At 45.2% G+C, this 13,511-nt stretch overlaps 1 protein-coding gene across 1 annotated transcript; it reads right to left on the bottom strand.

Annotated features, from left to right (window-relative positions):
* Positions 1-10,480: 10,480 nt before the first annotated feature.
* Positions 10,481-11,914, bottom strand: KCNS2 (potassium voltage-gated channel modifier subfamily S member 2). The gene has a single exon (XM_075495756.1). It carries the CDS (start codon positions 11,912-11,914, stop codon positions 10,481-10,483), a length of 1,434 nt encoding a protein of 477 aa, XP_075351871.1.
* Between the last annotated feature and the right edge of the window lie 1,597 nt (positions 11,915-13,511).

Raw genomic sequence — 13,511 nt, 5'->3', positions numbered from 1 at the left:
ATCATGTTTAACCCTCGGAAAGGAAAAAGTTCCTTGTGTCCATTTTTATACTGATGTACAAAACCTGTTTAGTGGCCCTTAGGAAATTGCCTCAGTGCAGTGGAAGAGCCTGTGTAATGGCATCAGCTAACGATTGCTCTGTGCCCCACACCAGGACATTTCTTAGTCCAGTAGCGCTGTCCCTTGGCCTCCCAAGTTGTTACTGTAGGCACTGGGCTTAGCTTTGATGGAAGTGATGGCGGGAACAGGAAGTTTTCACGTGCTGTAGGCAAACAGCTGGTTTTCTTGCCTGGTGCTGGTACTTGTTCAGTGCAAACAGGCCTTTCTAAAGGCCACAGAAAATTCGGAGGGGATAAACTGGGCAGTAAGCAGGAGCTGCCTACAGCCGGCCAGCAGGAAAGCATTGGAAAGAAACTAATCTGATGCTGGGCTCAAATGCTGGTTTTCTGTCTGTCATCGTGGGGGAAAACGTTAATGGTATTTACTCATGCACTGCAAACCCCAGCAACCTTCAAAATTTTTTTCTTTAGGTGTCACAACTTCAGAAATCAAATTTGTAAATATTCACGGCCACATGCTAGTGTACCTGGATATATTTTTCTTTGTCAAATTAATTAAACTGTATGTTCTTTACTAAAGACGTGGACTCTTCTCCCTGCGGATATTTCTTCTGAGGGCGGATATTTTATATTGCAGTATCTCTCCCTAGCCAGCTCCCAGAGAGAAATGTAGTCCTCCTAGTCCTGTGTCTCCCCTCAGGGACAGTATTTGGAGCTGACCAGTATAATCTTTCTTTCGCTGTACACAGGTGTGCACAGGCACACACACAAACATGCCCCCTCTACCTCTTATCTGTCCTTTCATTCCCTCGGTGTCACTAAAAGGACTGATGCCTGGGAAGATGGCCGTGGCCCTCAGATGTTTGACTGATGTCAAAAACACTAATTTTTCCCCTCTTCAGATCTTTCTGCTGCTTTGCACTCCTCCTGGGCTTCCAAAGCCCGCATGGTTACTGTTAAGGAAAAACTCACAGCCAATACATCAAAGAGGGAGACCAAAAGCTTTTGATTTGATTTATCTGACACTAAGCCGTTAGTGTGATGCATCAATTGATATTTCATTTTTATTACAGTACGATGGGGTATACAGGCTTAACAGCAAGAGGTGTCCTTTTGATCTCTCATCGCACGTGAAAACAGGTGTCATAGTCCAGAGATTATGGAGGTCAGAGATTATTTGAAGAAGGATTAAGTAGAGTTACCATTTTTCCTAGCAACCATATCCAAAAGCATGAAATTCTTTTTAAAATGCAGGCCTTCTTTCAGTCTGTAGATAAGTTGTATTTGTTTGTCATCTACTAATTTTCCCTGCTGAGACTATGGAAGAAGACTAGAATTTTTTGAAGTGTTTTGTATTAAAAAATGCAGAAACAAATCAAACTCTGTACTTATAAATACAATTAATAAAACAACTTTTTCTGAGTCTCCTAAAATCCAGGAAAAGTTTTGTTTTCTTTTTCCTGTTAGTTGACCTTTACAGACTAAAGTTCTTCAGACCATCCAGAAAATAATGGGGTGACTGTATTAATGTTCAACACTGCACTGATTTATATACACATATAATTGCTTAATCCAAACCCGATTTACCTCCGAAAAGTGAACAGAAGTCTCTAATGCAGTAAGGACTGGTTCAGTATTTCAATAAATACAGCTGAAATATTGCTCTGACTCATTCCAAGAGCCTCTCATCCTGTTAGAAACTCTAAAACAACCAAAAGTAATTTGGGAACCCACTATGGCTATGTGCTAGAAAATGTTGACGGACTACACAGCTGTTGTATTTTTTCAGCAGCCTATCCTGCAAAGGAAGCACATCCACCACTGATTGCTCAGCTTTTCTAGAAATACATTAGCTTTTCGGGCTGTTTATATTCCACAATGTAATGTCACTGAAATCAATGGCAATAGCGTTGTATTAGATTCAATAAACCTCTTTCTCCTAGTTAGTGTAATTATAATCTTTTGTTGACACCCAGATGTTTAAACAGCCCCCATGTATGTAATTATTGAGATAAATAAGGAATTGAGGATTTCTGGGATCATAGAACCAGCAGTACAGGAGCCCTGCATCCCAACAATTAATGCAGATTTATTCCAAGAGTAGGTATAAGTTTGAAGCCTTTTAAAGGTGGTTAACATTGATTTATTCAGCCCATCAACTGACACAATTTTTATACATCTCGTAGCACTTATCTGCAGTTACTGCCTCCACAAAAAGCACAACAGTCAGGTCCTATCTTGCAGCTGAAGTAGGAGGAAGTCTTAGTGGCAGAGTGTTTGTTTTATAGACAGATGCTGAACTAAAGTGTTTAGTTCAGCTCTTTGCTCTGGAACAAGGAATGACGATTCAGTCATATTTAAGAAGAGATTACTGCTGTGTTTCTGAGCCGCCTTCCAGCTTCTGTCCTGATCAATGGAGATGAGGCTGCTCTGGGCTGAATGTGCACTGTCCTGCCGACCCAAACAGCTGCTGCGTCTCCTCATCACAGCAAGTGCCAGAAGCTGCATGGCCTTACTTTCCCAATATTTGCTTACTCACCTCCCCCCAGAATACCATGAGGCTGCCAACTTCATGTTTAGAGCTCCCTGTTGCTGACCCGAGTGAGGGGAGGGTATGCTTAACACCCCTGGCTGTGCTTAAAGATTTGGGAATCTAAACTTTGGGAAGCTGGCCTCCGTTGTTTGGTCCAGACCTCTAAATGAAGCCATGCAAGACATGGCTGTCCTGTGCGCTTTGTAAGCAAAGAATCTGAACACTCTTCCAGCTGCAGCTTTGCTTTCCGTTCAGGTTTATTATTCTTCTTTTCTGGACTGTACAGGATTAATGTTTTATTTCAAAAGCCCAGAATCCAAGTAGACTAATCTTTTATTCACCATGGCTTTTTTCTCACCTTCTCTAGCAGGATGGAGAGATGCATTTCGTGCTTTCTCAGGGAGGAAAACTGTCAGATATCCCAGATATCTTGTTTCAGGAAACATTAACTGTCTGTCAAAGCATGTAGCCTTTTTCTTCTATATTCTTGGTGTGTCTGTGTCTAGACTGACCTCTCTCTGAATCTAAAGGGATTCTTAAGAAAATCAAATGCACCTAGAAACACCTGCCACCTCCTGTTCCCAGCATGACTCCCATCTCCTGGCATGTTGAATGGCTTCAGTGCTTTGAGGCTCCTGCCAAGTGTGAGGAAGCACATTTGTATTTTTGTGTGCCGGTGGATGGGCCAGTGCTGTGTAACAGCTCACATGAAGAGGTGTCCTTTGTGCTCTCCAGCACTGCCCTGGTACCACTGGTGAGAGCTCCAGTATGGTTCCAGTTTATTGTGCTTGGGGAACGTGAGAGCCAGCAATGGGGCTGCCCTCACTGACAGAAGTATAAGGAAGGCTTGGTGCATTTTTGTCACTAAAAGCATAACCAAAATTGCCCTATATTTATAAAGCATTTCCAGTACCACAGCTGAGAAGTCCCATGCAAAACACAACTGTCAAACCTGATAGCTCACCTGCCAGGCTGAATATGAAAGGATTGGAGAAGGAGCTGCATCCTGACTTTGGCTGTTTGAGATGTTCCTGCTGTGGGGCCTGCCTTGCCTCTCCACTGACTGTGCAAGAGAGGAGGAGATGCATAAGGGGGAAATGGATGGGTATGACCCACTCTTCTTGCAGGTGCTTGCATGTGGCACCGGCCTCTTTCCAGGTTTCAGCTGTCTTCTTTAAAGCATGTTCCCACAGGGAATACTGAGAGCCACTTCACCAGAGGAAAATACATCCAGGGCTTCTTCCTTCGGGTTTTCAGGGTAGGGATCAAAATGTTAAAAAAGGATCATACTAACAGCAACAGTAGGAAGCTGTGCCTTGGTATGGAAAGAAGAAAGAAAGAAACAACATAGAGAACGGATTTTCCACAAAAGTAAACCACATTTTTGATGTGTTATCTTTTGCCATACGTGGAAAACCTAATATATGGAGGTGCTAGCCCTTGATCTGGAGTGCCTGGGCACTGGTGCAATAGAAATAAATTAGAATTTACTTGGTAATTAAATGGCTGGTCATTAAAGGGGCTATGCTAGGGTGTCGATGTTCAGAACATTTCCTAGAATGGGACAGAACATGAATTTCAAAAATAGCATAGTAATTTAAAAGGACAATTTCCACTGAAAGTCGGTGGGATTGACATTTCTAAGTCAGGAACTCCAGCCACTCCTTTTGCTATGTTATGGCCCCACCACATCACCCGTTCATCATCTGTCATGGGGGCTGCAGGAACAGCCATGTCAGGATATGGCAAACAGGTAGAGAGGGTGAAGCAAGAGGTACAGGACTTAAGATGGGCAGAGCAGTGGCTGCCGGTAAGCAAACCGTAGGCAGAGCAGTGCCTGCTGGTAAGCAAACCATGATGTTTAAGTACCACTCATCTTCCAAATGTGATTAAAAATTTTCTTTGAAGGTCAACAGTGTAATCAGTGGAATAGTCTGCTCAGAACTACACAGACTTGTGCACCATGCAGAGCGCCTGTGCATGTGGTGACCACAAGCAGATGTTGGACCGTGCGTCTGAAAGTGGGCAGCTCTCTTAGGGTGCTTTAGATGTATAGAAGAAATTGGCAGATTTATAGCAGACTTCGTCCAATCCCCCCAAAACTTAGTCCTGTTTATTTCTGAACAGGGATCAGTGAGAAGCCAAACCCCATTGATACCCTGAAAGAAAAAAAAGAGTGGGACGTGCTGATGTTTCTTCCACACTTCTGTGAAGCTGAAGTGTTGGGTTTGTGCCACTGCTTCCTATAGCCGGATGCATGCATTTATCCAAGTGAGGACTTACATGATTTAGGGTTGTGTGTAAAGGGTGAGGCAGTGTCAGGCAAACAAATTTCTGCAGTGTCCAGTGGGAGCTCAGTTTGAGCCTCAACACCTGTGAGATGGTTCTCCACCTTCTGTACTAGCAGGAGAAATAAATACCAGAGCCAGACCTTTGCCAGCAGTGTCACGCTATCTTGGGAAACACTTTCTAGACTGTTTGGAGGTTGCCTCTTCCAGTTGATGACCCATAATTTTATATATGAGAGGTGAAGAGATCCACAATCCTTAATGAAGGTATATTTCTTAACAAACTCAGCGATTTCTCTGAAGGCACAGACATTACAGCTGTCTGTGGATCAGCTAAGCAGAGAACTTTGCTTTGAATAATGTATTGCCTATTGTTGCATTGTTAACCCAGCAAATTATTCTCAGGTGAGAAGCATCATCTTACTTTTTTTCTTTTTTTTTAAAGGAAAAAGGCAGAATCAGTAAAAGATGCTTCAGAAACTGGATGGGAATATTCTTCTAGCCCTGCCTAAGTAGTAGGCAACTTGAAAATAAATTACAGGAGATCAAATTAATTTCTGGTATAACTTAATGGGAAGCCAGGTGCATAAATTGGAAAAAAAAAAAGAAATAACATGATGAGAAAAGACTAGTTCTGGCACAACACCTCACCAAGGGATATGAGTGGTGACTGTGGGTTGAATGTTGTTTGAAAGTACCATCAAAAGTAGATTAAAGTCAGGAGTATTGTGAGAGGAAACAGATAACTAGCACAGCAAGAGCAGTTACTCCAGGGGCTTTCTGCTGCTTATATGTGCACAGCTGGGCCCTCTAAGGATGGGGGTTGTTTTGGAAGAGATGAAAGGTCATGTCAAGTTGATTTAGTGCCTACAAGTGCTATTGGTATGTTGCTTAGTCCCCAGTCTGTGAGGTAGAGAACAAGAAGCTTGTGCTCAACTGAAAAATGTGGGTCCCCCCCCTCCCAATTAAGAGCATTCCTAAAAATAGAAATCTAGCCTGATGTATATGTTCAAAAGAAACCTATCTTCACAATGAGATCCAGGCTTCTCTTTGATTATAACATATACTCAGAATATTCTGAAACTTAAATCAGTTCTTAATCCCTGGTGAAATACACTTTTTTATGCATTTAATTTCCATTTTGCGGCACAAAGCTGAGTTCTTGAGTGTGTTATACACTACTGGGACAAGAAATGTAGTACAAAGAGCACCAGATACAGTAGTTCCCTGCAGTCTCATTAGTCCTGTACAAAAAGGTACAAATACTGGAGGTATTAAAGTTGGAAAATTAAATGCAAAATTCTTTGTTTTTAAGTTTGCAATGTGAAGTAGCTCATGCTATATATAGTAAGTGAGGAAAAAACAGTCTGCTTTCAAAATGGATAAAATAGTCTGCAGGGAAAGAGAGAATTAGCAACTGATGAAAGTAAGTGAATAATAAACCAGGCAATAATACAAAATCTAAACATACATAAAAAGCTTAATCACAATCTATATATAGATTTTACATCTCAGGAAAATAGTGTAACATATTGCTTCTCAAGGACATCTCCAACTCTCATAATAGCCTAGATTTGTACTAGAAATCAAGATTCTCTAACAATTTATTCCTTGCAATAAAGTAAGTTGCCTTGTTTGAAATATTACCATAATCCTCATTCAAGCACTTCAAAGCTCTCAGCCGAAAGAGAGCAGGAGCAGCGTTTTCACTGGTGCCAGGAAGGTGACCATCACAAGGCAGGAGGAGCACATGCCAAGTGCAATGTTTTTCATTAAACAGCACATCCATAGTAAGCAGATTTCTGACCACAACAATTTTCAAGTTTCAAACACTGGAGAAAGCAGCCAATTAGTCCTCTCATCCTTCATTTCTGACCCACTGTTTTATAGAAGTGAAGATGCCCTGCTCTTATGAAACAGTGATTTACAAAGTCTAGTAAAAGTACTGACTACTCAAAAAGTACACCACCTCTTCTCCTCATTGAGGCTTTGGAGAGGTTGAATTTTTCCTTCAAAGTGTAAACATCTTCCTGTAACTTTTGTTTAATGAGAGATGAGGATTCTCAGCACTTATTGGACTGAGCCCTAGAGTAGAGGTTACTTCATAAAATGGCAGGAAGGGTGTGCCTCCTTCTTCCTTACCTAGATATTTTGGGAGAGCTAAGACGTTACTGAAATCGGAACAATTGTTACCCTCCTCAGTGAAAAATTCTGTTAGTCATAAGCAAATATTAAAACTGCTGTACAAAGCGATAGACTACTGTACAACGCCAGCTCAAACAGATTAAATCTAAGCAGAAGTAATGCAGAAAATAAGGCTACATTCCCTAGGATGGTCAGGGCAACACGACTTGCAAAAAGAAAACTAAAAGGAAGCTTGGCAGGTATAATCCCATGAAAATAAGCATGTAAGGGCATATGGTTGCTGTCTACAAATATATCATGCATGCAAACACTAAGAGGAAAATGAAATATTTAAGCTAAAGAACAGTGGTGGCATGAGAAAAAACTGTTATAAAGCAGCCATTAATAAAATTATGCTAAAAGTTGCACAAGCCTTGGAGAGCAGCGCAGCTCTGGAATGCTCTTCCAGAGGAGGGGGGAGCAAAAATCTGACTACTTTTAACATGGAGTTAGTTAAGTTTATGAAGGGAATTCCTGTGTACTGTGTAAAGTCATTGTCATGATAATAAGAACATATTAAATTTCAGTACTTTATTTATTTAGTGTCTTTGATCCAAAGCACTTCTATAAAAAAGCAATAATGAAAATTCCTTTCAACCAATACAATAAAAGTCATAATTCCTTGGGGCATTTCATTTTCTTTAGTAAAACGCAATTTGGACACGTTCCATTCAATATTTGCAGAAATGACAGAGCATCAACCCTACGAATAATAATAAATCTAGAACATAAGATAAGCTATAGGTTATTGAAATGATGTGTTGCAAAGTTTGGATCCAACCTTTGCAATGCTAAACTAGCAACAGCTGAGGGAATTTGTGACTCTTTGGCAAGTTTACAGGTCTCTTCAAATAACTGCCCTGAAAGTCATTGGTTTGCAACTCTGTGAATCTACTGCTTATGAAACTGAGATAAAACCACTGCTTGGAGCTGGATTCTCTGAAGGCCCCCAACCAACAGACCTAGTGAGAACTTGCAGTGTCCTTGACATCAGTGGGAGAGTTTGCCACCCTTGCAGCACGTAACCCGACTGGAGTGTATGTGCTGCGCAAGCCCATCTCTTCCTTCCCTTATTTCTTTCATGGTATTTCAATCCAACAGGCAGCCTAGTGCTGTGCCGTGTTTTGGATGGGTGATTGTAGGTGTATGATAGTTTACGCACGTGCCATACAAAGCAGGGACAAGACTATTGAATTTACGCCTGTGACCCAGCAGAGAACTTGAACCAGCCCTCCAGAAGTGAAAACCTTAGCAAAATGTTTCAAGTTTGGACACCTAATTTGGGTTATCTAAGTCTACCTTCAGGGCCATGTATATGGCTCTTCAGTTTTCAGGGACAGTAAGCAACATCTTGCCTATTGACTTTATAACTTGGCAGGCTATGTTGAAATCTCCAAGAGTTTTATTTGGTAAGGTTAGAAAGGACCCGCTTCCTTCACACTTCATGGCCTAAATCAACTTCTAACTGATGGGAAGGGAGGGTGTTCAAAGGAAATGATGTGGGGCGATAAGTTATTTCACACTGTGTATTCCGTGATAGATCACTGGGAATACAGGAATCTGATCCTGGGTGCTCAGTTTTCTGGTTTTAGGTGGAGCTGATACAGCAACAACGTAAAAGATCCAGACCAGACAGCAACATCTAATAGCCTAAAAAGGTGAATTACCGATTCGTACCATATTTGCTTTAGTTTGCCAGTTGGGCCACTTCTTGTTGTGGTATACAAACACAGGCTTCCAAACTTGACAATTTTAGCTTTAGTATTTTAATTTCTTTTCTAACTAGTTTGAATTTACTTTCTGAACCTCCCTAGTCTTCACAAGTAAAGCAAAAACAATTTTAAAAATAATTAATTGGAACATTATATGTAATAAATGGGATGGAAAAGGAGCAGAATCTGCCCAGTGAGTGCCAGTAGTTTGTTTTATAGCACAGATCCCTAGAAGTATAAAGAGAGGGAAGCAGTGGCTTCTGCCTGTTGCTACAAGTGTTTGATCTCTGTACAATTGCATAAGGGAAGAGGCTGAGCACTCAAAAAATAAGTTTATGCAGATTCATGATTACTCTTGAAAACGCAGATGATCTGCTCTCTCACATCTTTTTTTTCTTTTAAAAAAAGTACAGGCCAGCCCTTGAAAGGATTTAAATCGACTACGTCACAGAAGCAGGTAGGAGGATCTGCCCACAGTGAGTGCAGTATTAAGCTCTTTTTTTTTTTATCTTTTCATTTCTTAGGCCCTTATACTCTTCCTTAGCTGTAAGTTGTCAGCTTCTTTCTGTGGGAAAATGTGACTTACAGGTTTTTTTTTTTCCTTAGAGTTTCCTTGGCAGAAAGCTTAATGGAATTGTCTGCCATCAACACCTGCTTTCAAGCTTTCCTGATAAAATTAGATTTTATATCTCAGCATCACATATGGCATCTTTATAATTAGTCTTTTTGCAGTATATGAATGTCAGTTCCTAAAATGCTGCCTGTAATGTTCATGTGGGAATATTTCGCTTCATTAAACAAATCCAAGTTTTTCATTGGAGCTTCTAATTGTTGAAAACCCACGTTTTTGTGTGTCTAATCTCAGAACCATTTTGAAGGACTGAAATACGGCATATCTTCAGCTTCACTGGAACTGAGCTGTGTGCAGATCACTTCTGGAAATGGGAACCTGAGATGTCTTCATGGACCTCCATACCTAGAGTCACTTGTGGAAATGTAGTCTTTGAATATGTAGCTATCTGAAAATGAGGGGTGGGCTTCTTCAGAGGGCTCAGTATTGACCTAATCTTGGAAGCAGAGGTAGGTCTATGCTTAGGAGCTTCTGAAAAATATTACCATACATAATATTTCAGAACAAGAACACCCAGTTTTTAACACACATGCTCAAGAGTAAGCAAACTTCCATTGAAATGTGAAGCTCAGAGGTGTTTTCAGACATGTGATGATCGGAATTACGGGTCAGAAAGATAGGAAAAAGTGTTCCCATGTCAGTGATTCACAGGTGATTGTTTTAAACTGTTGTAAAATGCATGGGAAGTCCTACACTAGTACAGATACCAGTATAGGTGATAGGTGATTTTTTCATTACTTACGTCACAGCTGAGAATTTTTATTCCACTTGGGTACGTTCATTTCTCTGCTCAGATGAGGAAATGCACAAAGCAACAGATCATCACTATACTGCTAGCACTAATGTCATGGAAGTGGTAACATTTGTATGGAAAAGTCAGCATTTAGTACCTATGCAACAGGATGAAAATGTGCAAACTCTCAACTTGTAATAGAAATGTCTTTAGTTTCTCAAGTGCAAAGTTAGTGCAGTGTCAGCAACACTATCCTCTAGGAAAAAAGAAGACAAATAGGAAAACATTTATAAACATAGCTCTTGATAGCTCTCATGCAAACTGCTGTCAAACTTGTACGCTAATGCAGTGAATCATTCAGGCTCAGCTCACTGGGGGTACTCCGGCTCATATTGGTAAGACTGGCCATAAGGGATTTAACTTTATAAGCATAGTAGTCCCTTAAGTTGACCGACGGAACTTCTTTCATGCCATCACCAAAATCACAGCTTCTCATGGCACTCTCTAACTGCTTCTGACGCCTATAAAAGTGGGAGAATTTATTGAAGATCAGTGTAATGGGAAGCACTACCACTAGGATACCAGCTAGGATGCATGCAGACGCCGTCAACTTGCCAGCAGTGCTCCCTGGCACAACATCCCCATAGCCAACTGTGGTCATGCTAACGGTAGCCCACCACCAACAAGCAGGGATGGTGGCTAACCCCTCATTCTCTTCTTTCTCAATGGTGTAAGCCACTACTGAGAAAATGGAGATGCCAACAGAGAGGTAAAGTAAAAGAAGCCCCACTTCTCTGTAGCTATACTTCAGGGTAGCTCCAAGAGACCTGAGACCTGTGGAGTGTCTAGCAAGCTTTAAGATGCGAAAGATCCTCATGAGTCTCAGGACTTGTGCAACCCTGCCTAAATTTGCTAAAGTTGGACTACTTTCCACCACCAAGTTGACAATTAAGGTAATATAAAATGGAAGGATAGACATTAGGTCAATCAAATTCAGGGCATGCTTGAAAAATTTTAAAAAGTCAGGAGCTACTGCAAATCTCGCCACCAGTTCAAAAGTGAACCATGCAATACCAAAATGTTCCACGATTTCAAAGCGAGGGTCTTCCTCGGGGTTCCCGTTGCTGTCAACAATCTGAAAGTCTGGGAGGCTGTTCAGGCACATGGTCACGATGGAGCCCAACACCACCACTATTGAAAGGACACTGAAGATTCGGCTTAAGACTGAGTAGCCAGGATTATCCAAAGCGAGCCAGAGCTGCCTCCTGATGTTTCCAAAGGGTTGTTTGTCAAATTTAGAGGCATCATTGTAGAATGCCAAAATCTCATCAAAGGAAGATGTGGTACTTTCCTGGTCGCTTTGTTCCTCCCATTTCTCTTGGTCTGGCTCCATTTTCCTCCCATGGTAGCTGTAACTGCAGCAGGAGTCTATAAAGAATTCATTGATTCCCCAGTATTCAATCTCCTGGCTGAAAGAAAACACGCAGAGTTCACCCATCACATGGAGCTTGCCAGTGTTATAAAAATGTAGCACGTAAGGAAAGAGCTCGGGGTTCCTGTCAAAATAAAATTCGTTCTTGGTGTCGTCGTAGTCATCGCAGAGCTCCAGTATCGACTCCTTTGAGTGGCAGCTCAGCAGTTTGCCCAGCCTGGTCTCAGGGAACCTTAATAATGTGTTGGATCTCATCTTTTTCTTAAAGCCTCCAACGTTGATGCTGATCTCATTGTCTTCAAAATTCGCTTCAGATAAAGCCCTCAGACTCTGCCCTGTCATAGTGAGCTCCTGCCAAAGGTGTATAGAGAATGAAAACCTAGGATGCAATTGCACAGAAAATCAGCAGAATGAGCAAATCTACAGCATGTTCACCTATTGATGCTTTCTTTCTTTCTTTTTCTTTTTCTTTTTCTTTCTTTCTTTCTCTCTTTCTTTCTTTCTTTCTTTCTTTCTTTCTTTCTTTCTTTTTTCTTTCTTCTCTTTCTTTCTTTGTCTTTCTCTTTCGTTCTCTTTCTTTCTTTGTCTTTCTTCCCTCTTTTCCCCTTTTTCTCCCTTTTCCCCTTTTCTGCCCTTTTCCCCTTTCCCCCCCTTTCTTTCTCCCACCTCCAACTGAAGACACTGAGGGAGGCTCCTTTGTTCCAGCTGCAGCCTCCCACCCCTCCCCGTCCCCTTCACCTGGGCTGCGGCTGTCGCTCCTACGAAACCCCCCATCACACACGGCCTTTGTGCGACCGGGTCCGCGCGGACCTTTCCCTCCCTCCCGCCGCGCCCCGGCCCCACCAGACGAGGACCCCCCCGGCCGCCGCCGCCCGGGGCCCCGCTCCCCCCGCGCCGCTCGCCAGCCGCGCCTCCTCCGAGGGGCCGGAGCCCCGCGCCGCCGCCCCCGCCCGGGGCCCCGCTCTGCCCCGGGGGCGCTGCCGCCCCCCGCCCGCTCGGGCCGCTGCCGCGGGGGAGCCGCCCCGCCCCGCTCCGCTCCGCGCCCCGCCGCGCCCGCCCTACCTGCTCTCTCAGCGGCCGCGGCCCCCCGCCGGCGCGCCCTGCTGCCCCCGGCCCCGGCCCGCCATCGCCGCCGCCCGCGGGGGCCGCCAGGGCTCGCCTCGCTGCCGTTGCCGGGACCGCCCCGCTCCGGTGGGGGTGCCGGTGCCGGTGGGGGTGCCGGTGCCGGTGGCGGGGAGGGCGGCCCCGCCGGCCGCGCGGTGCTGAAGGGACAGCGGCCGCGCGCCGCCCCGCTCAGCGGCGGGAGGCGGCGGCACGCGCGCTCGTCATGGCGACGACCCCCGCCGCTGCCGCCCGCCCCCGCCCCCGCCGCTCCCACCTTCCCCCGACCGACCCCGCCGGGCGATCGGGGCTGCCGCCGCGGGACGGGGGCGCGGAGCCGGGCGACGGCGCGGCGGCGCGGCGGGCGGGCGGGTGGGCGGCCGGCGGAGGGCTGGCGGCCGCGCTGCCCGGCTGAGGAGGGGCGGCCCGGCGGAGCCGGTGTGTCGGCGGTGCCTCCGCTCGCTCGCGCTCCCTCCTGCCCCCGCGCACCCGCGCTGCGCGGGGACGGCAGCGGCGCCGCGAACTCGGGTTTCCTCCCCTCGCGATCCTGCCTCACGCCGGCTCCGAGCGCACAACTTCCCGAGGGGGGACGCCCGCCCACGCCCGCGCTGGCGCTGGGCACCCGCGGACCCTCTCCCGAGGGGGGACGCCCGCCCACGGCCACTCGCCCCCCCGCCGCTCTGCCCCCTCACCCTGCCGGCGGGCGCCACGGGAGCCCGGGCAGGGCCCCGGGCAGGGGCCGGGGGAGGGGGTGCCGCTGCCACCCCGCCCACGCACAAGCGGGTCCTGCCGCGGCCCCCCACGCTGCGCCCACGCTGTGGCGCCTGGGCAGCGTCCC

The sequence above is a fragment of the Mycteria americana genome, chromosome 2, assembly GCF_035582795.1.
Source record: "Mycteria americana isolate JAX WOST 10 ecotype Jacksonville Zoo and Gardens chromosome 2, USCA_MyAme_1.0, whole genome shotgun sequence".
NCBI classification, from domain to species: domain Eukaryota; kingdom Metazoa; phylum Chordata; class Aves; order Ciconiiformes; family Ciconiidae; genus Mycteria; species Mycteria americana.
The sequence above is the reverse complement of the archived record's forward strand: the minus strand, read 5'-3'. Positions and strand labels throughout refer to the sequence as shown.

What these genes read in the sequence shown, in the direction of transcription:
- KCNS2 (XM_075495756.1), bottom strand. Translation starts at nt 11,914, where the DNA reads ATGACAGGGCAGAGTCTGAGGGCTTTATCTGAAGCGAATTTTGAAGAC.